At 65.8% G+C, this 22,933-nt stretch overlaps 1 protein-coding gene across 1 annotated transcript in view; it reads right to left on the reverse strand.

The window, feature by feature from the left end:
- Positions 1 to 22,933, reverse strand: part of KCNH2 (potassium voltage-gated channel subfamily H member 2) — a 124,652-nt gene that overhangs the window by 58,960 nt on the left and 42,759 nt on the right. Inside the window, exons 3-5 of the mRNA XM_054016842.1 lie at positions 20,402 to 20,566; positions 17,132 to 17,575; positions 14,132 to 14,346 (exon numbers count right to left, since the gene is read on the reverse strand). Of these exons, the coding sequence (XP_053872817.1) occupies positions 14,132 to 14,346; positions 17,132 to 17,575; positions 20,402 to 20,566 (824 nt within the window). The remainder of the gene's footprint in view (positions 1 to 14,131; positions 14,347 to 17,131; positions 17,576 to 20,401; positions 20,567 to 22,933) is intronic.

Consider the following 22,933-nt stretch of genomic DNA (forward strand, 5'->3'; position numbering starts at 1 on the left):
AGGGGGTGGGAAGGCAGGGGGGAGGGACAGTCAGGGGGTGCCGGACTCTGCAGGGGGAGGGGGCAGGGGGAGGAGGGAGGGCAGGCACGGGGTGCTGGGCTCTTCAGGGGGCGGGGAGGCAGGGGGGAGGGGTTGTCACGGGGTGCTGGGCTCTGCAGGGGGAGGGGGCAGGGGGCGGGGGGAGGGGAGGTCAGGGGGTGCCAGGCTCTGCAGGGGGTGGGGGCAGGGCTCGGGGGGAGGGACAGTCAGGGGGTGCCGGACTCTGCAGGGGAAGGGCGCAGGGCTCGGGGAGGTCAGGGGGTGCCCGGCTCTGCAGGGGGAGGGGGCAGGGCTCCGGGGGCAGTGTGGGGGGCGGTCAGGGCGCTCTGGGGTATAAAACGCTCCTGTCTGCTATTTGCTAAAGCCCTGCCACTCAATCCAGCCTGCTGGAAATCTAGATCAAGCCATCTGGGGCAGGATGTGGGGGAGGGGAGGATGTGTTTGTGTGTCCCCCCAGAGAACCCCCGTTGCCATGGCAGCACCATCCCTGGGGCATCATGGGGCCCACCCCGCTGGTCCCCAGGGCCAGGACTGCTTGCCCTCCGCTGGCCCGAGCCCCAGCCCTCCTGTTCCCAGCCCCTTCCCTATGCCCCGTCCCTGCCCACCCGAGCCTGTCCCGTGTCCCACCCCTGCCTGCCCTGTCCCCGTGCACCTGCCCCGTCCCCCTGCTCTGTGCCTCACCCCTGCCTGCCCTGACCCCGGGCCCCACCCCTGCCTGCCCCATCCCCGGGCCCCCCGGGCCCCAGCTCCTACCTGCCCCATCCCCGTGCCCCTGCTCCTACTCTGTGACCCACCCCTGCCTGCCCTGTCCCCGTGCACCTGCCCCGTCCCCCTGCTCTGTGCCTCACCCCTGCCTGCACTGACCCTGGGCCCCACCCCTGCCTGCCCCGTCCCCCTGCACGCCTCGCCTACCTCCTGTGCCACCAGACTGGAGATGCGGACGGCGCGGCGCACCCGGGTGTTCTTGCGGTCGCCCTCGGGCTGCGAGCCACTGTCCTTCCTGCCCTGGGACATGGCAGGTGCTGGGGCCCTCAGATGTGGGCCCCCCCTCTCGTATGCTCAGACCCCTGGTCCCCTCCACGCCCCATCCTGCTGCCAGCACCCGGCCACATGCCAGCTTCTATCCAGGGAGCTCCAAGCAGCGCTGCTGGGTGCTCTGCTCACACTGACAGATGGCAGAGCAGCGCTGGCCTGCCCGCCCCTGTGCCCACCCACGGGGAGGGGCCTGCCCTGCCCCCCGCCCTCCCCCTCTGCACGGGGGCTTGCACTCTCCCCTCCCCTCCCTTCCCCGGGCTCACAGGCTGCTCTCTGCTCCTCCCCGCCAGCCCTGTCACAGCATCCCAGCCCCCTCCTGCTGATGGGAAACTGAGGCACAGAGAAGGGACTGACCTCACCCAGGTCACCCAACGAGGCAAGGGATGAGCTGCCAAGAGGAGCCAGGAGTCCAGATTCCCAGCCACCTCTTCCTGTGCCATCATTAACCCGTCTCCTCCCAGAGCTGAACCCAGGCGTCCTGACTCCCAGCCCCCACCCCTGCTCTAACCACCACCCTACTCCCCACAGTCCCAGGGATGGGACCCGGCGTCCTGACTCCCGGCCCCCACCCCTGCTCTAACCACCACACCCTACTCCCCACAGTCCCAGGGATGGGACCCGGCGTCCTGACTCCCGGCCCCCAACCCTGCTCTAACCACCACACCCTACTCCCCACAGTCCCAGGGATGGGACCCGGCGTCCTGACTCCCGGCCCCCAACCCTGCTCTAACCACCACACCCTACTCCCCACAGCCCCGGGGATGGGACCCGGCGTCCTGACTCCCGGCCCCCAACCCTGCTCTAACCACCACACCCTACTCCCCCCAGCCCCGGGGATGGGACCCGGCGTCCTGACTCCCGGCCCCCACCCCTGCTCTAACCACCACACCATACTCCCCCCAGCCCCGGGGATGGGACCCAGCATCCTGACTCCCGGCCCCCAACCCTGCTCTAACCACCACACCCTACTCCCCCCAGCCCCGGGGATGGGACCCGGCATCCTGACTCCCTGCCCCCAACCCTGCTCTAACCACCACACCATACTCCCCCCAGCCCCGGGGATGGGACCCGGCGTCCTGACTCCCGGCCCCCACCCCTGCTCTAACCACCTGTGACGAACTGGGACTGTTCTTGCTGGGGTGTGGGAATGCTGACAGGGGAGTGTGACTAGGATGGTCTGCATCGGAGGATGGGAGTCGGCCCGAGGGAACATACCTGAGCTTGTAACATGAGAACCCAGAGGGGTTGGAGGCCAGGTGACTCCGGGGCCCGGGAAACTGAACAAAGGCTGTGGGAGGGGTCGCTGAAGAGAGAGGGCTGGAAGCAGGCTGGAGAGATGGCTGGGAGGCAGAGATGGCTCTGACCCCCCAAAGGGGGGTGGGCTGGGATGCCCTGGGACCCCAAGCTGGACCTAACTGAGGGGGGCCCTGTTGTCTGTGCCTGCAAGACCTGTCTTGAACTGTGTTCCTGTCATCCAAATAAACCTTCTGCTTTACTGGCTGGCTGAGAGTCATGGTGAATCGCAGGAAACCGGGGGTGCAGGGCCCTGAGTCCCCCAATACTCCGTGACACCACCACACCCTACTCCCCCCAGCCCCGGGGATGGGACCCGGCGTCCTGACTCCCGGCCCCCAACCCTGCTCTAACCACCACACCCTACTCCCCCCAGCCCCGGGGATGGGACCCGGCATCCTGACTCCCGGCCCCCAACCCTGCTCTAACCACCACACCCTACTCCCCCCAGCCCCGGGGATGGGACCCGGCATCCTGACTCCCGGCCCCCAACCCTGCTCTAACCACCACACCCTACTCCCCCCAGCCCCGGGGATGGGACCCAGCATCCTGACTCCCGGCCCCCAACCCTGCTCTAACCACCACACCATACTCCCCCCAGCCCCGGGGATGGGACCCGGCGTCCTGACTCCCGGCCCCCACCCCTGCTCTAACCACCACGGGGAGGGGGTGGGCGCTCTCGGATGCCCGGGAGACCCCGCCCCAGCCCTGGCCGTTGCTGAATGAGTCACCCTGCAGCAGTGCTAGGAGCAGGCAGCTCGCAGCGTCCCTGGCAGCCGGCAGAGCCCAGCCGGGGAACACGCCACGCATCCCTAATGGCCAGAGAGCCCCCAGCCAGGCGCCGTCACCCATCGCTGCCCCCACGGCCCCGTGGCGACACCCACACACTGCCACAGGCCTTCGGCCTCCCCACAGACCACACCCGCCCCGCAGTCAGTGCTGGCCCCATGCCCAGCGTGGCGAATGCTCTGGATCCCCCAGCTCCCGCCCATGTGGGCTCTGGTGGACACCCCCCGTGGCATGCTGGGAGCCAGGCAGAAGCCACGCAGCTCTCCTTGGTCACGCCGTGCTCTGGCCCACCAGAGGGGCCGTGGCTGGACACGCATGGAGTGAGCCCAGCTGTAGGCAAGAGGGGATCCCAGCCCACCCACCGTAGCAGAGCGGGCATCCCCTGTGTGCAGGCCTGGCGGTGAGCCCGAGACCGCGGTGACCTTGAGTGAGTGCTGCAGGCATAGGGAGGCGGACGGAGGGCTGGCTTGTATGGCTGCTGTCACTGCAGCTGATTCATGGCTCTGTCTGAGAACCCCCCGCCCGGCCTGTTCCCCGTGCCGGGAGTTAGCGCTGCCTCCTCTCAACACCGTCCCCGCCCTGCACGTGGCACCGTCTGCTCCGCACGGGCTTTGCCGTGCCCGGCTCCCAGCACCCAGCTCCCTGCCTGGCACCTGGCTCCCAGCACCGAGCTCCCTCAGCCCTGCCCGGCACCCAGCTCCCAGCACCGAGCTCCCTCAGCCCTGCCCAGCACCCGGCTCCCAGCACCGAGCACCCTCAGCCCTGCCTGGCACCCAGCTCCCAGCACCGAGCACCCTCAGCCCTGCCCGGCACCCGGCTCCCAGCACCGAGCTCCCTCAGCCCTGCCCGGCACCTGGCTCCTGGAAGCCAGCTCCCTGCCCGGCACCTGGCTCCCAACACCCAGCTCCCTGCCCGGCACCCGGAACCCAGCACCGAGCTCCCTCAGCCCTGCCCGGCACCCGGCTCCTGGAACCCAGCTCCCTGCCCGGCACCTGGCTCCCAGCACCGAGCTCCCTCAGCCCTGCCCGGCACCCGGCTCCTGGAAGCCAGCTCCCTGCCCGGCTCCCAGCACCCAGCTCCCTGCCCGGCACCCAGCTCCCTGCACCCAGCTCCCTGCACCCTTCCCAGTGCCCAGCACCCAGCTCCCTGCCCGGCACCCAGCTCCCTGCACCCAGCTCCCTGCACCCTTCCCAGTGCCCAGCACCCAGCTCCCTGCCTGGCACCCGGCTCCCAGCACCGAGCTCCCTCAGCCCTGCCCGGCACCTAGAACCCAGCTCCCTGCCCGGCTCCCAGCAACCAGCTCCCTGCCCGGCACCCGGCTCCCAGCACCGAGCTCCCTCAGCCCTGCCCGGCACCTGGAACCCAGCTCCCTGCCCGGCTCCCAGCACCCAGCTCCCTGCCCGGCACCCGGCTCCCAGCACCGAGCTCCCTCAGCCCTGCCCGGCACCCGGAACCCAGCACCCAGCTCCCTCAGCCCTGTCCGGCACCCGGCTCCTGGAACCCAGCTCCCTGTCCGGCACCCGGAACCCAGCACCGAGCTCCCTCAGCCCTGCCCGGCACCCGGCTCCTGGAACCCAGCTCCCTGCCCGGCACCCGGCTCCCAGCACCCAGCTCCCTGCCCGGCACCCGGCTCCCAGCACCAAGCTCCCTCAGCCCTGCCCGGCACCCGGCTCCTGGAACCCAGCTCCCTGCCCGGCTCCCAGCACCCAGCTCCCTGCCTGGCACCCGGCTCCCAGCACCGAGCTCCCTCAGCCCTGCCCGGCACCTGGCTCCTGGAACCCAGCTCCCTGCCCGGCACCCAGCTCCCAGCACCGAGCTCCCTCAGCCCTGCCCGGCACCCGGCTCCCAGCACCCTGTCCGGCACCCGGAACCCAGCACCGAGCTCCCTCAGCCCTGCCCGGCACCCGGCTCCTGGAACCCAGCTCCCTGCCCGGCACCCGGCTCCCAGCACCCAGCTCCCTGCCCAGCACCCGGCTCCCAGCACCAAGCTCCCTCAGCCCTGCCCGGCACCCGGCTCCTGGAACCCAGCTCCCTGCCTGGCACCCGGCTCCCAGCACCGAGCTCCCTCAGCCCTGCCCGGCACCCGGCTCCCAGCACTAAGCTCCCTCAGCCCTGCCCGGCACCCGGCTCCTGGAACCCAGCTCCCTGCCCGGCACCCGGCTCCCAGCACCCAGCTCCCTGCCCGGCACCCGGCTCCCAGCACCAAGCTCCCTCAGCCCTGCCCGGCACCCGGCTCCTGGAACCCAGCTCCCTGCCCGGCACCCGGCTCCCAGCACCCAGCTCCCTGCCCAGCACCCGGCTCCCAGCACCAAGCTCCCTCAGCCCTGCCCGGCACCCGGCTCCTGGAACCCAGCTCCCTGCCTGGCACCCGGCTCCCAGCACCGAGCTCCCTCAGCCCTGCCCGGCACCCGGCTCCTGGAACCCAGCTCTGTGACGGAGCAGGGCAGATTTGACCTGGGAATGTTGCAGGGGGGTTGCAGTGGGGATGTGGGACTTCCCTTGAAGGAAGCTACCTGAGCTGTAACCTGAGCCAGGAACGGGGTGGGGAGAATTAACACCTTCTGCCCGGGAGACTGAACAAAGGAGAGGAGCAGCGGGAGGAGTTTTGAGTTTAGTTTTCGGTTGGGGCTGGGTGGTGCAACGCAGGGAACCCCAAGCTGGGGTCTAAGCTCCCTGAACCTCCCAGAGGGACCTAATTGAGGGGGTCTGGTCGTACCTACACGCTCTGCTTGAGACTGTGTTCCTGTCCTTAAATAAACCTTCTGCTTTACTGGCTGGTTGACAGTCGCAGTGAATCTCGGGAAGAGGGGTGCAGGGCCCTAACTCCCCCACAATCCGCAACAACTGGTGGCAGCGGCGGGATCTACTGCACCCCGTGGATGGCGCTTCCTGCAGTAAGTGACTGGGGAGCAGTAAAACGAAGGGGGATTGACGGGGACCAGGCCTGCTGAAGAGTGGGAGAGAGACGGTTATTACCCCTGGGAATGTGTGACCAGCGAGAAGGACTTTTGCAGTAACAGGGTCCCCCGGGGGGATCGCAGCGAGTGGTCCCAGGGGCGGAGGAGTCTGCAGCTCGACCCTGGCAGAGAGGCGGTGACCTCGAGAAGGGCTGGCACACTAGGGGTCCCCCTGGGAACTGTGGGGAGCTGTGAGCACACAGGCCGGTGAGTGGCCAGCAGGAAGATGTATGCCAAGCGGCTTAAGAGCGACCTGGTGGAGCTGTGCAAGCAGAGGCGGCTGCGCATTGGGAGGCTCACCAAAGAACAGCTCATTGCCCAGCTAGAGGCGGAAGATCGCGCGAATGAACTGATCCCTGTGTCTCAGGGAAGCAGCCTGGCAAATGCAGCGCAGGCACCAGTGTCTGTCCCAGCTGGGAGTGGTCAGCCGGCTGCTGAGGGCTTCCCGAGACCCCTCCTTCCTATGCCTAGGGGAAGGGTGGGGAGGAGCCCAGCAAATACCGAGGGCGCCGTGACCCCCCCGGCCAGCAGGGGACCCTCCCGGCGAAGCTCGCCGGCCAGCAGAGGATCCTCCCGGCGACGTTCGGCATCCGTGGAGCGGAATTGGCTGGAATGGGAGAAAGAGCTAAAACTGAGAGAGCTGGAGGATCGTGAACGACAGAGACAGCATGAACGGGAGGAGAAAGAGAGACAGCATCAGCGTGAACGGGAGGAGAATGAGAGACAGCGTCAGCATGACCTGGAACTGGCGAGATTGAAGGGCAGCGAACCCCCGGCTGCGATGAGTGAGGGGGGACCCAGGACTGCACGGAGCTTTGATAAGTGCATCATGGCCCCATACAAGGAGGGGGAGGACATGGATGACTTCCTGGAGGCCTTTGAGACGGCCTGCGAGCTGCACCGGGTTGATCCCGCGGACAGACTCCGGGTCCTTACCCCCTTACTGGACCCCAAAGCCGTGGCATTGTACCGCCAACTGGGAGAGGCAGAGAAAGGGGACTACGAACTATTCAAAAAGGCCCTGCTACGTGAGTTTGGGCTGACTCCTGAGATGTACCGGGAAAGGTTCCAGAGTCAAGATAAAACCCCTGAGATCTCATATCTGCAACTAGCCGTCCGCATGGAAAGATACGCCAGCAAGTGGGCTGGTGGGGCCCAGACGAAGGAGGACCTGATTAAACTGCTGGTACTGGAGCAACTGTATGAGCGGTGCCCATCCGACCTGAGGCTGTGGTTGGTGGACAGAAAGCCAGAGAACCCGCGACACGCCGGGCAGCTGGCTGATGAGTTTGTAAAGAGCCGGTCAGGGGGTGGCAGGGAGGAGCCCCAAAGGAACAGGCCCGCCGCGATGCAGAGAGAGAGTCACCCTGGGACCTCCCAAAGGGGGAATATGGGGAATCCCCTCCCACGGGGAATGCCCAGCATCAGGGACAACCGACCGGCTCGAGGGGACCCACGGGACCTGAGCTGCTATTACTGCGGCCGAAGAGGCCACGTTCGGGCCCAGTGCCCCAAGCTCAAGGACAGACTGAGCAGACCGAACCCGCACCGGGTTAACTTGGTAGAGGCCCAGACGGACGAGGGGCAGGCTTCCCACGCAAGAGGGGCTGGCAGCTTATCAACTGCTCAAGAGAGAGAAGGGCCCCCGGCCAGCTTCTCTAGGGGGCCAGATGCTCCGGATTCAAAGTTCTCCGTTTACAGGGTTGGCGCGGGGCTGTCCCTGCGGAGCGAGTGCCTTGTTCCCCTGGAGGTGGATGGGAAGAAAGTTTATGGATACGGGGACACGGGCGCAGAGGTGACACTGGCCCGGCCCGAGGTGGTGGCCCCAGATCGGGTGGTGCCCAACACCTTCCTGACCCTGACCGGGGTGGGCGGGACCCCATTCAAGGTTCCCGTAGCGAGGGTACACCTGAAATGGGGGGCCAAGGAGGGCCCCAAGGACGTGGGAGTGCACCACCATTTGCCCACTGAGGTGTTGATGGGGGGGGACCTAGAGGACTGGCCAAGCAGCCCCCAGACCGCCTTAGTCGTGACCCGTAGCCAGAGCCGGCGAGGGGCACTACGCCCTGACCTTGGGAAGGATGTCCCACCGGAGGCACCGAACCCTTCCCGGGTGGGGAGGGAACACCCAAGGACAGGCCGCGGGGTGGCTGGGGCTTCCGACCCAGCCGACGAGAGGGAGCAGGTCCCCATCCCTTCCCCAGCCGCCGAGTTCCAGGCCAAGTTGCAGAAGGACCCCTCCCTGCGGAAGCTAAGGGGCCTGGCTGACCTCAGTGTGGTACAGACCATGAGGAGAGGATGCAAAGAGAGGTTCCTGTGGGAGAAGGGGTTCCTGTACCGAGAGTGGGCTCCCCCGGGGGAAGTGGAGTCGTGGGGGATCAGGAGGCAGCTGGTGGTTCCCCAGAAGTTTCGCCACAAGCTACTGTACCTGGCCCATGACATCCCTCTCGCAGGGCACCAGGGGATCCGGCGCACCAGGCAGAGGCTGCTACAGAACTTTTACTGGCCCGGGGTCTTCACCAACGTCCGGCAGTACTGCCGATCCTGTGATCCCTGCCAGAGGGTGGGGAAGGCCCGGGACAAGGGGAAGGCAGCATTGAGACCTTTGCCCATCATAGAGGAGCCTTTCCAGAAGGTGGCCATGGACATAGTGGGACCTCTCAGCAAGACGACCCGGTCTGGGAAGAAATACATCCTGGTGGTGGTAGATTTCGCCACCCGCTACCCCGAGGCAGTGCCCTTATCGTCCATTGAAGCAGACACTGTGGCGGATGCGCTGCTGACCATTTTCAGCCGAGTGGGGTTCCCCAAGGAAGTCTTGACGGACCAAGGGTCCAACTTCATGTCGGCCCTACTCCGGTGCTTGTGGGAGAGATGTGGGGTCCGGCACAACTGGGCCTCAGCATATCACCCCCAATCCAACGGGCTGGTGGAGAGGTTCAATGGGACGCTAAAAATGATGCTGAAAACATTTATGAATCAGCACCCGCAGGACTGGGACAAGTACTTACCTCACCTGCTGTTTGCGTACAGGGAGGTACCCCAGGAGTCTACCGGGTTTTCGCCTTTCGAACTGCTATATGGAAGGCGGGTAAAGGGGCCCCTGGACTTGATGAGAGACGAATGGGAGGGGAAGGCCACTCCTGACGGAGAGTCGGTGGTGGAGTATGTCCTGACCTTCCGGGAACGACTTGCCGAGCTCATGGGCCTGGCCAGGGAGAATCTGGCCAGAGCCCAGAGGAAGCAGAAGGTCTGGTATGACCGCACAGCACGGGCCCGCGCCTTCGCCACTGGGGATCAGGTGATGGTCCTCATCCCCGTGAGGAAAAACAAACTCCAGGCCGCCTGGGAAGGGCCCTTCAAGGTTGTCAAGCAACTAAACGAGGTAAACTATGTGGTGGAGCTGTCGAACCGGGCACACCACCACCGGGTGTACCATGTGAATATGATGAAGCCATATTATGACAGGGGGAATATGGTGTTGGCCGTGTGTGGACAGTGGGAGGGGCAGGGAGATGACCCTTTAGTAGATCTATTCCCTGGGACAAGAGTTGGCTTCCCCCTGGAAGCAATTCCCCTCTCTGATCGGCTAACCCCTGCCCAGCGAGCTGAGATCGGAGGGGTGCTGCATCTGTACCAGCAGCTGTTTTCCAACCAGCCTAGACGCACTAATCTGACTGTCCACCGGGTGCAGACAGGATCGCACCCGCCTATAAAATGCTCCCCCTTCCGAGCCACAGGGAAAACTGCTCAGGACCTGGAAAGAGAGGTCAATGACATGCTGGCTTTGGGGGTGATCCAGCCGTCTTCCAGCCCTTGGGCCTCGCCGGTGGTGCTGGTCCCCAAAAAGGACGGGTCGATCCGGTTCTGTGTGGACTATCGGAAGCTCAATGCCATCACTGCAGCCGATGCCTACCCCATGCCCAGGCCGGACGAGCTCCTAGACAAGCTGGGAGGTGCTCAGTACCTTACCACCATGGATCTTACAAAGGGCTATTGGCAAGTGCCGCTGGATGCAGATGCCAGGCTGAAATCGGCCTTTGTCACCCCTCTGGGGCTTTATGAGTTCCTGACCCTGCCCTTCGGCCTCAAGGGAGCGCCGGCCACCTTCCAGCGCCTGGTGGATCAGCTACTGAGGGGGATGGAGAGTTTTGCCGTGGCGTTTATCGATGACATCTGTGTCTTTAGCCAGACCTGGGAGGACCACATATCCCAGGTTAGACAAGTGCTGGACCGACTCCAGAAGGCTGGGCTGACCGTAAAACCGGAGAAGTGCAAGGTGGGGATGGCTGAGGTATCCTACCTAGGCCACCGGGTGGGAAGCGGCTGCCTAAAGCCGGAACCAGCCAAAGTGGAGGTGATCAGAGACTGGCCCGCTCCTCAAACCAAAAAGCAGGTCCAAGCCTTTATTGGGATGGCAGGGTACTATCGGAGGTTCGTGCCCCACTTTAGCGCCATAGCCGCCCCCATCACTGAGCTGTGCAAGAAGGGGAAGCCAGACAAAGTGGTCTGGACCGAGGAGTGCCAGGAGGCTCTCCGGGCGCTGAAGGAGGCTCTGGTCAGTGGCCCAGTTCTGGCAAACCCAGACTTTGACAAGCCCTTTATGGTGTTCACCGACGCCTCAGACACAGGATTGGGGGCGGTGTTAATGCAGGAGGATGAAAGGGGGGAGAGACACCCCATCGTGTACCTGAGCAAGAAGTTGCTACCGCGGGAGCAGAACTACGCGGCCATCGAGAAGGAATGCCTGGCCATGGTGTGGGCCCTCAAGAAACTAGAGCCATATCTCTTTGGGCGTCACTTCACCGTGCACACCGACCACTCTCCCCTGACCTGGCTGCACCAGATGAAAGGAGCCAACGCCAAGCTCCTGAGATGGAGCCTGCTCCTGCAGGATTATGACATGGACGTGGTCCATGTGAAGGGACGTGACAACCTGATAGCGGACGCATTGTCCCGGAGAGGGAGCCCTGAACTTCTCCAGGTCACTGGTCAGAGTGACCCCGCTCAGTTCAGTCTCGAAGGGGGGAGAGATGTGACGGAGCAGGGCAGATTTGACCTGGGAATGTTGCAGGGGGGTTGCAGTGGGAATGTGGGACTTCCCTTGAAGGAAGCTACCTGAGCTGTAACCTGAGCCAGGAACGGGGGTGGGGAGAATTAACACCTTCTGCCCGGGAGACTGAACAAAGGAGAGGAGCAGCGGGAGGAGTTTTGAGTTTAGTTTCGTTTTGGGCTGGGTGGTGCAATGCAGGGAACCCCAAGCTGGGGTCTAAGCTCCCTGAACCTCCCAGAGGGACCTAATTGAGGGGGTCTAGTCGTACCTACACGCTCTGCTTGAGACTGTGTTCCTGTCCTTAAATAAACCTTCTGCTTTACTGGCTGGTTGAGAGTCGCAGTGAATCTCGGGAAGAGGGGTGCAGGGCCCTAACTCCCCCACAATCCGCAACAAGCTCCCTGCCCGGCACCCGGCTCCCTGCACCCAGCTCCCTGCACCCTTCCCAGTGCCCAGCACCCAGCTCCCTGCCCGGCACCTGGAACCCAGCTCCCTGCCCGGCTCCCAGCACCCAGCTCCCTGCCTGGCACCCGGCTCCCTGCACCCTGCCCGGCTCCCAGCACCGAGCTCCCTCAGCCCTGCCCGGCACCTGGAACCCAGCTCCCTGCCCGGCTCCCAGCACCCAGCTCCCTGCCCGGCACCCGGCTCCCAGCACCGAGCTCCCTCAGCCCTGCCCGGCACCCAGATCTCCTCCACCCTGCCAGGGATCTGGCTCCCCAGGCCACCTCCACCCTGCCCCACATGCTGCCCACTGCTGCTCTAGACCTTGTCCCCCGCTGCCGCCTCCTGCTCCCCCAGGCCTGGCCCGCCCGCTGCCGGCTGCTCCCGGTATGTGAGGCTCCCTGTCCCATGGCTCTGGATGACTGCCCAGCTCTGCCAGTCCCCTGACCGTCCGAGAGCACGTCCCGGGCTTGCAGCATCCAGGCCCCTACCACTGAAATGCCACCACGCCAGGCCATGCTGTGCCTCCTGCTGCCCAGAGCCTCGCTCCGAGACGGGCATGGCCAAGCCACACAAGCCCAGTCACTCCCGCGGTGCCCACCCCTGTTCTTGCCCTCCCTGGCGAGCGCCAGCTGGTGGGGGAGGGGATTATGGGGCCGCCAGCAGCAGCGCAGGAATTAATTTCACTGCCAAGGCCCTGGGGCTGCTTCGCTCCTTAGCAGCTGGAGGGGAGGGAGCCCATGTGGAGCAGGGGGAGGGGTTGAGGGTTCTGGGGGGGGCCTGCCCGGCCAAGCCCTGTGGAGCTCACTGCCCAAGAGTGCTGTTGGGAACGCTGGGGTCCCCATGGGCGTGTCCAGGGCCCAGTGCCTGGGGGCTCCCCACCTTCCCCAGAGGCAGCTGGCCCTGGCTGTGCCCAGGAACAGGGCCAGCTTGGGGAGGGGTCCCTGTGTGGGCGCATGTGCAGACACGTGTGGCTGCGTGTGCTGACAGCATGCACACGCGTTCCCGGGAGGACGGCCAGGCGTGTGGGAGCACATGTGCCTGTGTTGCTGTGTCGCTCAGCGTGTGCACACGCATGTTGGAGCGTGCTGGCCCCTCCATGCCCCTCCCCGGGGGCTCCCCACGCTGCGCTGCCCTCGCTCCCTCCTCGAGAGTCATGGGCCAGCCCGATGGGCGGCAGGTGCAGCACAGCTTCTCCCCGCCGGCCCCACGCGGCCTCGCTCCACAGCGTCTGCGCCAGGCCCAGTGAGCTGCCTGGCAGCGCCCCGTGCCCGGTGCCAGGGGGGCACCTGGCTCCACCTCTGCTGACCTTTCCCTGCCCAGCCCCACTGCAGCGCCGGGGCCCAGGGCGGCGGTGGGAACAGCTCCTGCGGGTGCAGCCGGGCGCAGCGTTACCTGCGGGAGCTGGGGCTGGAGGCGGCGAAGGCGGCAGAGGGCAGGGACAGGAGCCACAGCGTCAGCCCCCTGGCCCGGCAGGGCTGCAAGGAGATGGCCACAGCCCTCGGCACAGGAGCAGGAGCAGGGGCAGGGCTGGCGGGGGGGAGGCAGTGCTCCCGGCAGAAGGGGAGGGCAAGTCACGGGGGGGGGGGGCAGGCAGAGCGGTGTCATGGGGAGCCTGGGCAGGGGGGAGGGCACATCTCAGGGGGACCAGGCAGGAGGGTGGTATGGGCAGCCCGGGGACATGGGGGCAGGAACCATGAACATTCACTTATTTTTTCAGGATTTAAACTTTAAAAACCAGGTCAACATTCCCCCCACACCCCGTCTCCTCCCCAGAGGATGAGATGCACACAGAGCCCCTGTCTGCCCAGCACCCATGGGGAACCGCACTGCGGCCAGCAGTGACTGCCAACGGGGAGCACCCCAGCCAAGCCTGCAGCCCAGCGCCCCCCGCCGAGCCCCTGCCCCACTCCCCGCGGCCCAGCGCTCGCCACAGAGCCCCCGCCCCACTCCCCGCAACCCAGCGCCCCCCACCGAGCCCCCGCCCCACTCCCCGCAGCCCAGCGCTCCCCGCCAAGCCCCCGCCCCGTTCCCCGCAGCCCAGCGCTCCCTGACAAGCCCCCACCCCACCCCCCACAGAGCCCCCGCCCCGCTCCCCACAGCCCAGCACTCCCTGCCAAGCCCCCACCCCACCCCCCACCGAGCCCCCGCCCCGCTCCCCACAGCCCAGCGCTCCCCGCCGAGCCCCACCCCGCCCCCCACAGAGCCCCCGCCCCACTTCCCGCAGCCCAACGCTCCCCACAGAGCCCTCACCCTGCTCCCCGCAGCCCAGCGCCCCCTGCCGAGCCCCTCCCCGCAGAGCCCCCGCCCCACGGCCCAGCACCCCCCACCGAGCCCCCACCCCGCCCTCCAACGGCTCAGTGCCCCCTGCCAAGTCCCTGCTCAGCGAGCGTCAGCCTGTCCAGCCGGGTGCCCCAGAACTCTGCCATCACAGTCACCCCTGGCAGGGCCCCGGCTCACTGCTAGGCGAGGCCACAAGCCACTCCCCTTGTTCACCGCAGGAAGCACCCCCAGCGGGCCTCACCTGGGTGACCTTCTCGGTGACGTTGTGCGTCCGGTCCTTCAGCTTGGTGGGCGCGATGATCTCCCGCTCGCGGGACGGCGACGTCAGGAAGGCCTCGGCCTTGAAGTCCACGAAGTTGAGTGTGATCTGCGGGATCCGGCTGATGGCGCGGTACCGCGTCAGCTCCGAGTCCGAGGTGGAGTTTAGCAGGCTGCTGCGCAGGTTGTTCATGGCCCCTGAGGAGAAGAGGGTGCCAGGGTCAGGAGCAGGCGGGCACACAGGGCCCTGCCCCCGGCAGCTCTGGGAACTGCCCTAGAGACAAGGAGACACTGGCACAGACGGACTCAGGGCTCGGTGTGGGCGGGACAGACCCCATGCCAGTGCCCCCGGGGCTCGGTGTGGGTGGGACTCACCCCGTGCCAGCTTCCCGGGGCTGGGTGTGGGTGGGACTCACCCCGTGCCAGCGCCCCCGGGGCTCGGTGTGGGCGGGACAGACCCCGTGCCAGTGCCCCCGGGGCTCGGTGTGGGTGGGACTCACCCCGTGCCAGTGCCCCCGGGGCTCGGTGTGGGTGGGACTCACCCCGTGCCAGCTTCCCAGGGCTGGGTGTGGGCGGGACTGACCCCGTGCCAGCGCCCCCGGGGCTCGGTGTGGGCAGGACTGACACCATGCCAGCTCCCCTGGGCATAGATGTGGGTAGAATGGGCACTGTGCCAGCTCCCCTGTGTCTGGGTGCAGCACACTGGGGCTGTGTGAGGGCAGGACAGATCCATGCCGGTGCCCTGGGGCTGGATGTGGGTGGGGCAGATCGATGCTGGTGCCCCAGGGCTGGGTGTGGGCTGGACAGACCCCATGTCAGCACCCCTGGATATGGATGTGGGCAGGATGGGCACTGTGCTGGTGCCCCGGGGCTGGGTGTGAGCGGGACAGATCCGTGCCGGCGCCCCGGGGCTCGGTGTGGGCGGGATAGATCCGTGCCAGCACCCCAAGGCTGGATGTGGGCGGGATAGATCCGTGCCAGCACCCCAAGGCTGGATGTGGGCGGGACTGGCCACGTGCCGGCGCCCCAGGGCTCAGTGTGGGTGGGACAGATCCATGCTGGCGCCCCGGGGCTGGGTGTGGGCGGGACTGGCCACGTGCTGGCGCCCCAGGGCTCGGTGTGGGTGGGACAGATCCGTGCTGGCGCCCCGGGGCTGGGTGTGGGCGGGACTGGCCACGTGCCGGCGCCCCAGGGCTCGGTGTGGGTGGGACAGATCCGTGCTGGCGCCCCGGGGCTGGGTGTGGGCGGGACTGGCCACGTGCCGGTGCCCCAGGGCTTGGTGTGGGCAGGACAGACCCGTGCCAGCGCCCTGGGGCTGGGTGTGGGCGGGACAGACCCGTGCCGGCGCCCTGGGGCTGGGTGTGCAGCTGAGGAGTGAGAGGCAGGCTGTGGGGGCTGGGCTGGGCTCTGGATGGGGAGCTGTGCTGGTGGGGAGGTGGGGAGTAGCTGTAAAGCTTTTCCCACTGGGGCCTGGGGGCCGTAGCACTGCTCCCCGGAGGCCAGGGTCCTGACGGAGGGAGATGGGTGAGGCCCCTCCCATGGGAATCCATCTGTCCCCAGCCAGTTAAGAGCATGGCCCCCTCCCCAAGGCGCTAACGGGGCTGGGGTTGGACAGGTAACTGCTGTCCCTGCTTCTCCGCTGGCAGCTTGGGGCAACGGGGGTCCGCAGGGTCACAGTGGGCGCTATGTCAGGGAAAAGTGTGTGTGCATCTGTCTGTGTGTCCGTGTGTGTGCATGTGTCTGTGTGTGCCAGTACCTGTGCTGCGTGGCGGTGCCCGGCCCTGCCCAGCGTGTGCCAGTACCTGTGCTGCGTGGCGGTGCCCGGCCCTGCCCAGCGTGTGCCGGTACCTGTGCTGCGTGGCGGTGCCCGGCCCTGCCCAGCGTGTGCCGGTACCTGTGCTGCGTGGCGGTGCCCGGCCCTGCCCAGCGTGTGCCGGTACCTGTGCTGCGTGGCGGTGCCCGGCCCTGCCCAGCGTGTGCCGGTACCTGTGCTGCGTGGCGGTGCCCGGCCCTGCCCAGCGTGTGCCGGTACCTGTGCTGCGTGGCGGTGCCCGGCCCTGCCCAGCGTGTGCCGGTACCTGTGCTGCGTGGCGGTGCCCGGCCCTGCCCAGCGTGTGCCGGTACCTGTGCTGCGTGGCGGTGCCCGGCCCTGCCCAGCGTGTGCCGGTACCTGTGCTGCGTGGCGGTGCCCGGCCCTGCCCAGCGTGTGCCGGTACCTGTGCTGCGTGGCGGTGCCTTGCCCTACCCTGCCCAGCGTGTGCCGGTACCTGTGCTGCGTGGCGGTGCCCGGCCCTGCCCAGCGTGTGCCGGTACCTGTGCTGCGTGGCGGTGCCCGGCCCTGCCCAGCGTGTGCCGGTACCTGTGCTGCGTGGCGGTGCCCGGCCCTGCCCAGCGTGTGCCGGTACCTGTGCTGCGTGGCGGTGCCCGGCCCTGCCCAGCGTGTGCCGGTACCTGTGCTGCGTGGCGGTGCCCGGCCCTGCCCAGCGTGTGCCGGTACCTGTGCTGCGTGGCGGTGCCCGGCCCTGCCCAGCGTGTGCCGGTACCTGTGCTGCGTGGCAGTGCCCGGCCCTGCCCAGCGTGTGCCGGTACCTGTGCTGCGTGGCAGTGCCCTGCCCAGCGTGTGCCGGTACCTGTGCTGCGTGGCGGTGCCCGGCCCTGCCCAGCGCGTGCCGTACCTGTGCTGCGTGGCAGTGCTCTGCCCTGCCCAGCGTGTGCCGGTACCTGTGCTGCGTGGCAGTGCCCTGCCCTGCCCAGCGCGTGCCGTACCTGTGCTGCGTGGCAGTGCTCTGCCCTGCCCAGCGTGTGCCGGTACCTGTGCTGCGTGGCAGTGCCCTGCCCAGCGTGTGCCGGTACCTGTGCTGCGTGGCAGTGCCCTGCCCAGCACGTGCCGTACCTGTGCTGCGTGGCAGTGCCCGGCCCTGCCCAGCGCGTGCCGTACCTATGCTGTGTGGCAGTGCCCAGCCCTGCCCAGCGTGTGCCGTACCTGTGCTGCCGTGGCGGTTTTGCCCCCGCCTGTCGCCCTCGCCCTTCATGGCCTCGATGTCGTCGACGGAGGAGGCGCGCCGCATGCTGTGGCAGCTCTCCCGGGAGCGGCTGCGCGACAGGCTGCAGTTGGAGAAGGAGGCGTCCAGGTGGAGCCGGTCCCTGTCGGTGCGGGGCGACGAGTGGGTGATGGGGGGCTCCAGGCCTGCCTCGCCAAGCGGGTCCCTCCCCGCCTCCAGCTCCACCAGGGCCTGGCACTCCTCCGGCTGGGAGCCCAGGCAGCTGTTATCCAGGGAGGAAGTGACATCGTCTGGGGCCCCCAACTCGCTGCTGGGCTTGGAGAAGTCCACGATGACGCCATCCGGGCCCCCCTGGGGCAGCGACTGCTTGCTGGCTGCGAGCGCCAGCAGCGCTGGCAGCTTCAGCTTGAAGGACTTGCTGCGCCCTGTCGAGGAGAGAGGGTGACGGGGGGGCGTTCTTAGTGCTGTGTGTGCCTCAGTTTCCCTGTGTGCTGCATGTGTAAGGAGGGGGGTTTGCTGTTGCAGGAGACCAGGTGTGACCTCAAAGAGCAGCCAGGACCCCAGGCAATGGCCTGGAGATGGGGGGCCCAGCGACTGGTGGCAGGGAGGCCCCCCCAGCTCAGGAGCAGCTGGTTCTGGCCAGTGGGGGGACAAAGGGCCGAGGAGAGAGGGGCCCGGTGACCTGACCAGCCGGTTCCAGCCAGGGGGGAACAAAGGACGGAAGGGAGAGGGGGGCCTGGGGCAGAAGACAAAGGGTGGAGGAGGGGCTGGTGGGGGAGGGGATAGCGGCTCGGCTGGAAGGAGGGGGCTGGGCTGGGACAGGGAGCAGCCTGAGCCCATGGGGACGGGGCCAAACCCAGCTGCCCGGGGCTGAGACTGGCCAGGCCGAGCCCCCTGAGAACTGCCTGGGCTGGGTTCAGATGCTCAATAAACCCCCCGTGTTACGCTGGCTGAGAGTCACTGCAGGCTAGAGATCGGGGGGGGGGGGCATCACTCCCTCTGGCGGTGGGGAGATCATAAGAACATAAGAACGGCCGTACTGGGTCAGGTCCATCCAGCCCAGTATCCTGTCTGCCGACAGTGGCCAATGCCAGGTGCCCCAGAGGGAGTGAACCTAACAGGTAATGATCAAGTGATCTCTCTCCTGCCATCCATCTCCACCCTCTGACAAACAGAGGCTAGGGACACCATTCCTTACCCATCCTGGCTAATAGCCATTAATGGACTTAACCTCCATGAATTTATCTAGTTCTCTTTTAAACCCTGTTATAGTCCTAGCCTTCACAACCGCCTCAGGCAAGGAGTTCCACAGGTTGACTGTGCGCTGTGTGAAGAAGAACTTCCTTTTATTTGTTTTAAACCTGCTGCCTATTAATTTCATTTGGTGGCCCCTAGTTCTTGTATTATGGGAATAAATAAATAACTTTTCCTTATCCACTTTCTCCACATCACTCATGATTTTATAGACCTCTATCATATCCCCCCTTAGGGTACGTCTATACCCAGCCGCTAGTTCGACGGCTGGCAATCGAACTTCTGGGTTCGACTTATCGCGTCTTGTCTGGACGCGATAAGTCAAACCCGGAAGTGCTCGCCGTCGACTGCGGTACTCCAGCTCGGCGAGAGGAGTACCGCGGAGTCGACGGGGGAACCTGCCTGCCGCGTGTGGACCGAGGTAAGATCGAACTAAGGTACTTCGAACTTCAGCTACGTTATTCACGTAACTGAAGTTGCGTACCTTAGTTCGATTTGGGGGGTTAGTGTAGACCAAGCCTAAGTCTCCTTTTTTCCAAGCTGAAGAGTCCTAGCCTCTTTAATCTCTCCTCATATGGGACCCATTCCAAACCCCTAATCATTTTAGTTGCCCTTTTCTGAACCTTTTCTAATGTCAGTATATCTTTTTTGAGATGAGACCACATCTGTACGCCATATTCAAGATGTGGGCGTACCATGGATTTATATAAGGGCAATAATATATTCTCTATCCCCTTTTTAATGTTTCCTAACATCCTGTTTGCTTTTTTGACCGCCTCTGCACACTGCGTGGACGTCTTCAGAGAACTATCCACAATGACTCCAAGATCTTTTTCCTGACTTGTTGTAGCTAAATTAGCCCCCATCATATTGTATGTATAGTTGGGGTTATTTTTTCCAATGTGCATTACTTTACATTTATCCACATTACATTTCATTTGCCATTTTGTTGTCCAATCACTTAGTTTTGTGAGCTCTTTTTGAAGTGCTTCATAGTCTGCTTTGGTCTTAACTATCTTGAGCAGTTTAGTATCATCTGCAAACTTTGCCACCTCACTGTTTACCCCTTTCTCCAAATCATTTATGAATAAGTTGAATAGGATTGGTCCTAGGACTGACCCCATTCTGAAAATTTACCGTTCATTCCTACCCTTTGTTCCCTGTCTTTTAACCACTTCTCAATCCATGTAAAGATCTTCCCTCTTATCCCATGACAACTTAATTTACGTAAAAGCCTTTGGTGAGGGACCTTGTCAAAGGCTTTCTGGAAATCTAAGTACACTATGTCCACTGGATCCCCCGTCACAGAGTATGGGGGACTCAGGGCCCTGCACCCCCGGCTTCCTGCGATTCACCATGACTCTCAGCCAGCCAGTAAAGCAGAAGGTTTATTTGGATGACAGGAATACAGTCCAAGACAGGTCCTGCAGGCACAGGCAACAGGACCCCCCTCAGTTAGGTCCATCTTGGGGTCCCAGGGCATCCCAGCCCCCTTGGGAGGTTAGAGCCCTGTCTGCCTCCCAGCCAGCTCCCCAGCCATCTCCTGAAACTCTGCCTTCAGCGACCCCTCCCACAGCCTTTGTTCAGTTTCCCGGGCAAAGGTGTCACCTGGCCTCTAACCCCTTCCTGGGTTCTCATGTTCCATGCTCAGGTATTCTCCGTCGGGCCGTCTCCCATCCCCCAATGCAGACTATCCTAGCCACACTCCCCTGTCAGCATTCAAAGATCACAGTAAGAACAGTCCCAGTTTGTCACAGGAGCCAGCCCCAGGACAGGCTCGGCTGGGGGCCCAGCAGGGGGGCCCATTCTGTGGGACATGAACCGCTGAGTCCACAGGCTGCACACGTCCAGCTCCATGCGCCAGGAGTGTGCCAGGCCTCGGGCAGTGCCCCCATGGGACAGGCACCCATTGCTATGGTAACCCCAGTTCCCCCCACAGGAGGGACAAGAGGATGGGGTCTCTCCCTCCCCAGCCGTGGGGTGCTGATGGGGCCTACCTGCAGGGAACCAGTTGGTGGGGGTCACCCAGTGGTTGGTGTCCTTGGCCGGGGAGCCCAGCAGCTCCTTCTCCAGCACCAGCTCGAAGTTGAGGATGAACATGATCACAGCCCCGTCCTCGCTCTTCACGGGCACCACGTCCACCAGGCATAGGAAGCAGCTGCCTGCGGGGGCACCAAGAGAGTCAGTCCCAGCCCCCGCCAGTGGCACAGCCCAGCTCCCCCCGGAAGCCTTCGCCTGCCCCCTGCCCCACAGCCCAGCCAGCCACAGAGCCCGGCTCCCCCGAGAGCCTTCGCCTGCCCCCTGTCCTGCCCCACACCCCAGCCAGCCACTGAGCCCGGCTCCCCCGAGAGCCTTCACCTGCCCCCTGCCCCACACCCCAGCCAGCTACAGAGCCCGGCTCCCCCGAGAGCCTTCACCTGCCCCCTGCCCCACACCCCAGCCAGCCACTGAGCCCGGCTCCCCCGAGAGCCTTCACCTGCCCCCTGCCCCACACCCCAGCCAGCTACAGAGCCCGGCTCCCCCGAGAGCCTTCACCTGCCCCCTGCCCCACACCCCAGCCAGCTACAGAGCCCGGCTCCCCCGAGAGCCTTCACCTGCCCCCTGCCCCACACCCCAGCCAGCCACAGAGCCCGGCTCCCCCGAGAGCCTTCACCTGCCCCCTGTCCTGCCCCACACCCCAGCCAGCCACTGAGCCCGGCTCCCCCGAGAGCCTTCACCTGCCCCCTGCCCCACACCCCAGCCAGCTACAGAGCCCGGCTCCCCCGAGAGCCTTCACCTGCCCCCTGCCCCACACCCCAGCCAGCCACAGAGCCCGGCTCCCCCGAGAGCCTTCACCTGCCCCCTGTCCTGCCCCACACCCCAGCCAGCCACTGAGCCCGGCTCCCCCGAGAGCCTTCACCTGCTCCCTGCCCCACATCCCAGCCAGCCACAGAGCCTGGCTCCCCAGAGAGCCTTCACCTGCCCCACACCCCAGCCAGCCTCTCCGGGGAGAACCTGCCAGCAACACGGGCCTGCCCACTCAGACACCAGCCCCAAACCAGCAGCAAAACAGGCCAACAGGGCCGGGGGAGGGGCTCCCCAAGCAGGGGCAGGGTCATGAACCTCAGAGACCCCCAAGGGGTGGAGACGGGAGGCTTGGGCAGGCCACATCCAAGCAGGGCTCAGCTGGGGCAGTGCAGCTAATATGCCTGGGGCAGCAGCTTCAGGGCAGGGGGGAGCTACTGGGGGGGGCGAGGGGCGGAGGAGCTAGCTAGATGGGGCGGGGGGGAGCAGCTCGGGGAGCAGGTTAGACAGGGCCATGGGGGGGGAGCTGGGGAGCAGGCTAGACAGGGCCGTGGGGGGGGGGGAGGAGCTGGGGGGCAGGCTAGACAGGGCCGCGGGGGAGGGCAGGCTAGACAGGGCCGTGGGGGGGGGAGGAGCTGGAGGGCAGGCTAGACAGAGCCATGGGGGAGGGCAGGCTAGACAGGGCTGTGGGGCAGAGAGGGGCTGTGGAATCAGGCTAGACGGGGCCGTGGGGGGGAGGAGCTGGGGGGCAGGCTAGACAGGGCCATGGGGGGGGAGGAGCTGGGGGGCAGGCTAGACAGGGCCGTGGGGAAGAGAGGGGCTGTGGAATCAGGCTAGATGGGGCCGTGGGGGGGAGGAGCTGGGGGGCAGGCTAGACAGGGCCGCGGGGGAGGGCAGGCTAGACAGGGCTGTGGTGGGGGGAGGAGCTGGGGGGCAGGCTAGACAGAGCCATTGGGGAGGGCAGGCTAGACAGGGCTGTGGGGCAGAGAGGGGCTGTGGAATCAGGCTAGACGGGGCCATGGGGGGGAGGAGCTGGGGAGCAGGCTAGATGGGGCCGTGGGGGGGGGCAGGCTAAACTGGGCCGTGGGGCAGAGAGGGGCTGTGGAATCAGGTTAGACGGGGGTGTGTAAGTGGCAGGGAAAGGCCTGGTCAGGGTGGGGGCTGCACACACAGGCCTCTGCCCCGGGAGGGGGGGCAGCCCCCACCCGCCTGCCCTTAGCCCCAGGCCCCTAGAGGCCAGACGGCACAATGGAGACCTGTCCTCGGGGGCCAGGAAGGGGCGCATTGGGCGGATCTCCATGCAGCCCCCCTGGAGATGGCTCAGCCAGGACTATCTCCCCGGGGAGGGGCCCAGCGGGTGCCCCGGGCAGGCTGTGTTGCACCAGTGGGGGTGGAGGCCCTGGACGTGCTCTAAGCCGCTCAAGGCACTTTCACAGCTGCTGTGTTAATCCGGGCAGACGAGGCTCCTCCAGCTGGCAGCTCTCCAGGGATGAGGGGTCTCACCCCTCGGCCAGCCAGCCCCGGGCAGCCCCACTGGCACAGCCAGGGCCAGGGAGAGATCCCAGCCCCTTCACACGGGCCGAGGACACTCAACACCTGTTCCGGACCCAGGGCCAGATGGGAGCCAGTGCCCCCAGAGAGAGCGCAGTGGGCAGGCTGGGGGGCAGGGCAGTTTGGGGATCACAGCAGACAAGCTTGGGGCAGGTGCACAGTGGGAAGGCTGGGTGGCAGAGTGGGGCGCACAA

This window comes from Malaclemys terrapin, chromosome 2, assembly GCF_027887155.1.
Source record: "Malaclemys terrapin pileata isolate rMalTer1 chromosome 2, rMalTer1.hap1, whole genome shotgun sequence".
NCBI lineage: Eukaryota > Metazoa > Chordata > Testudines > Emydidae > Malaclemys > Malaclemys terrapin.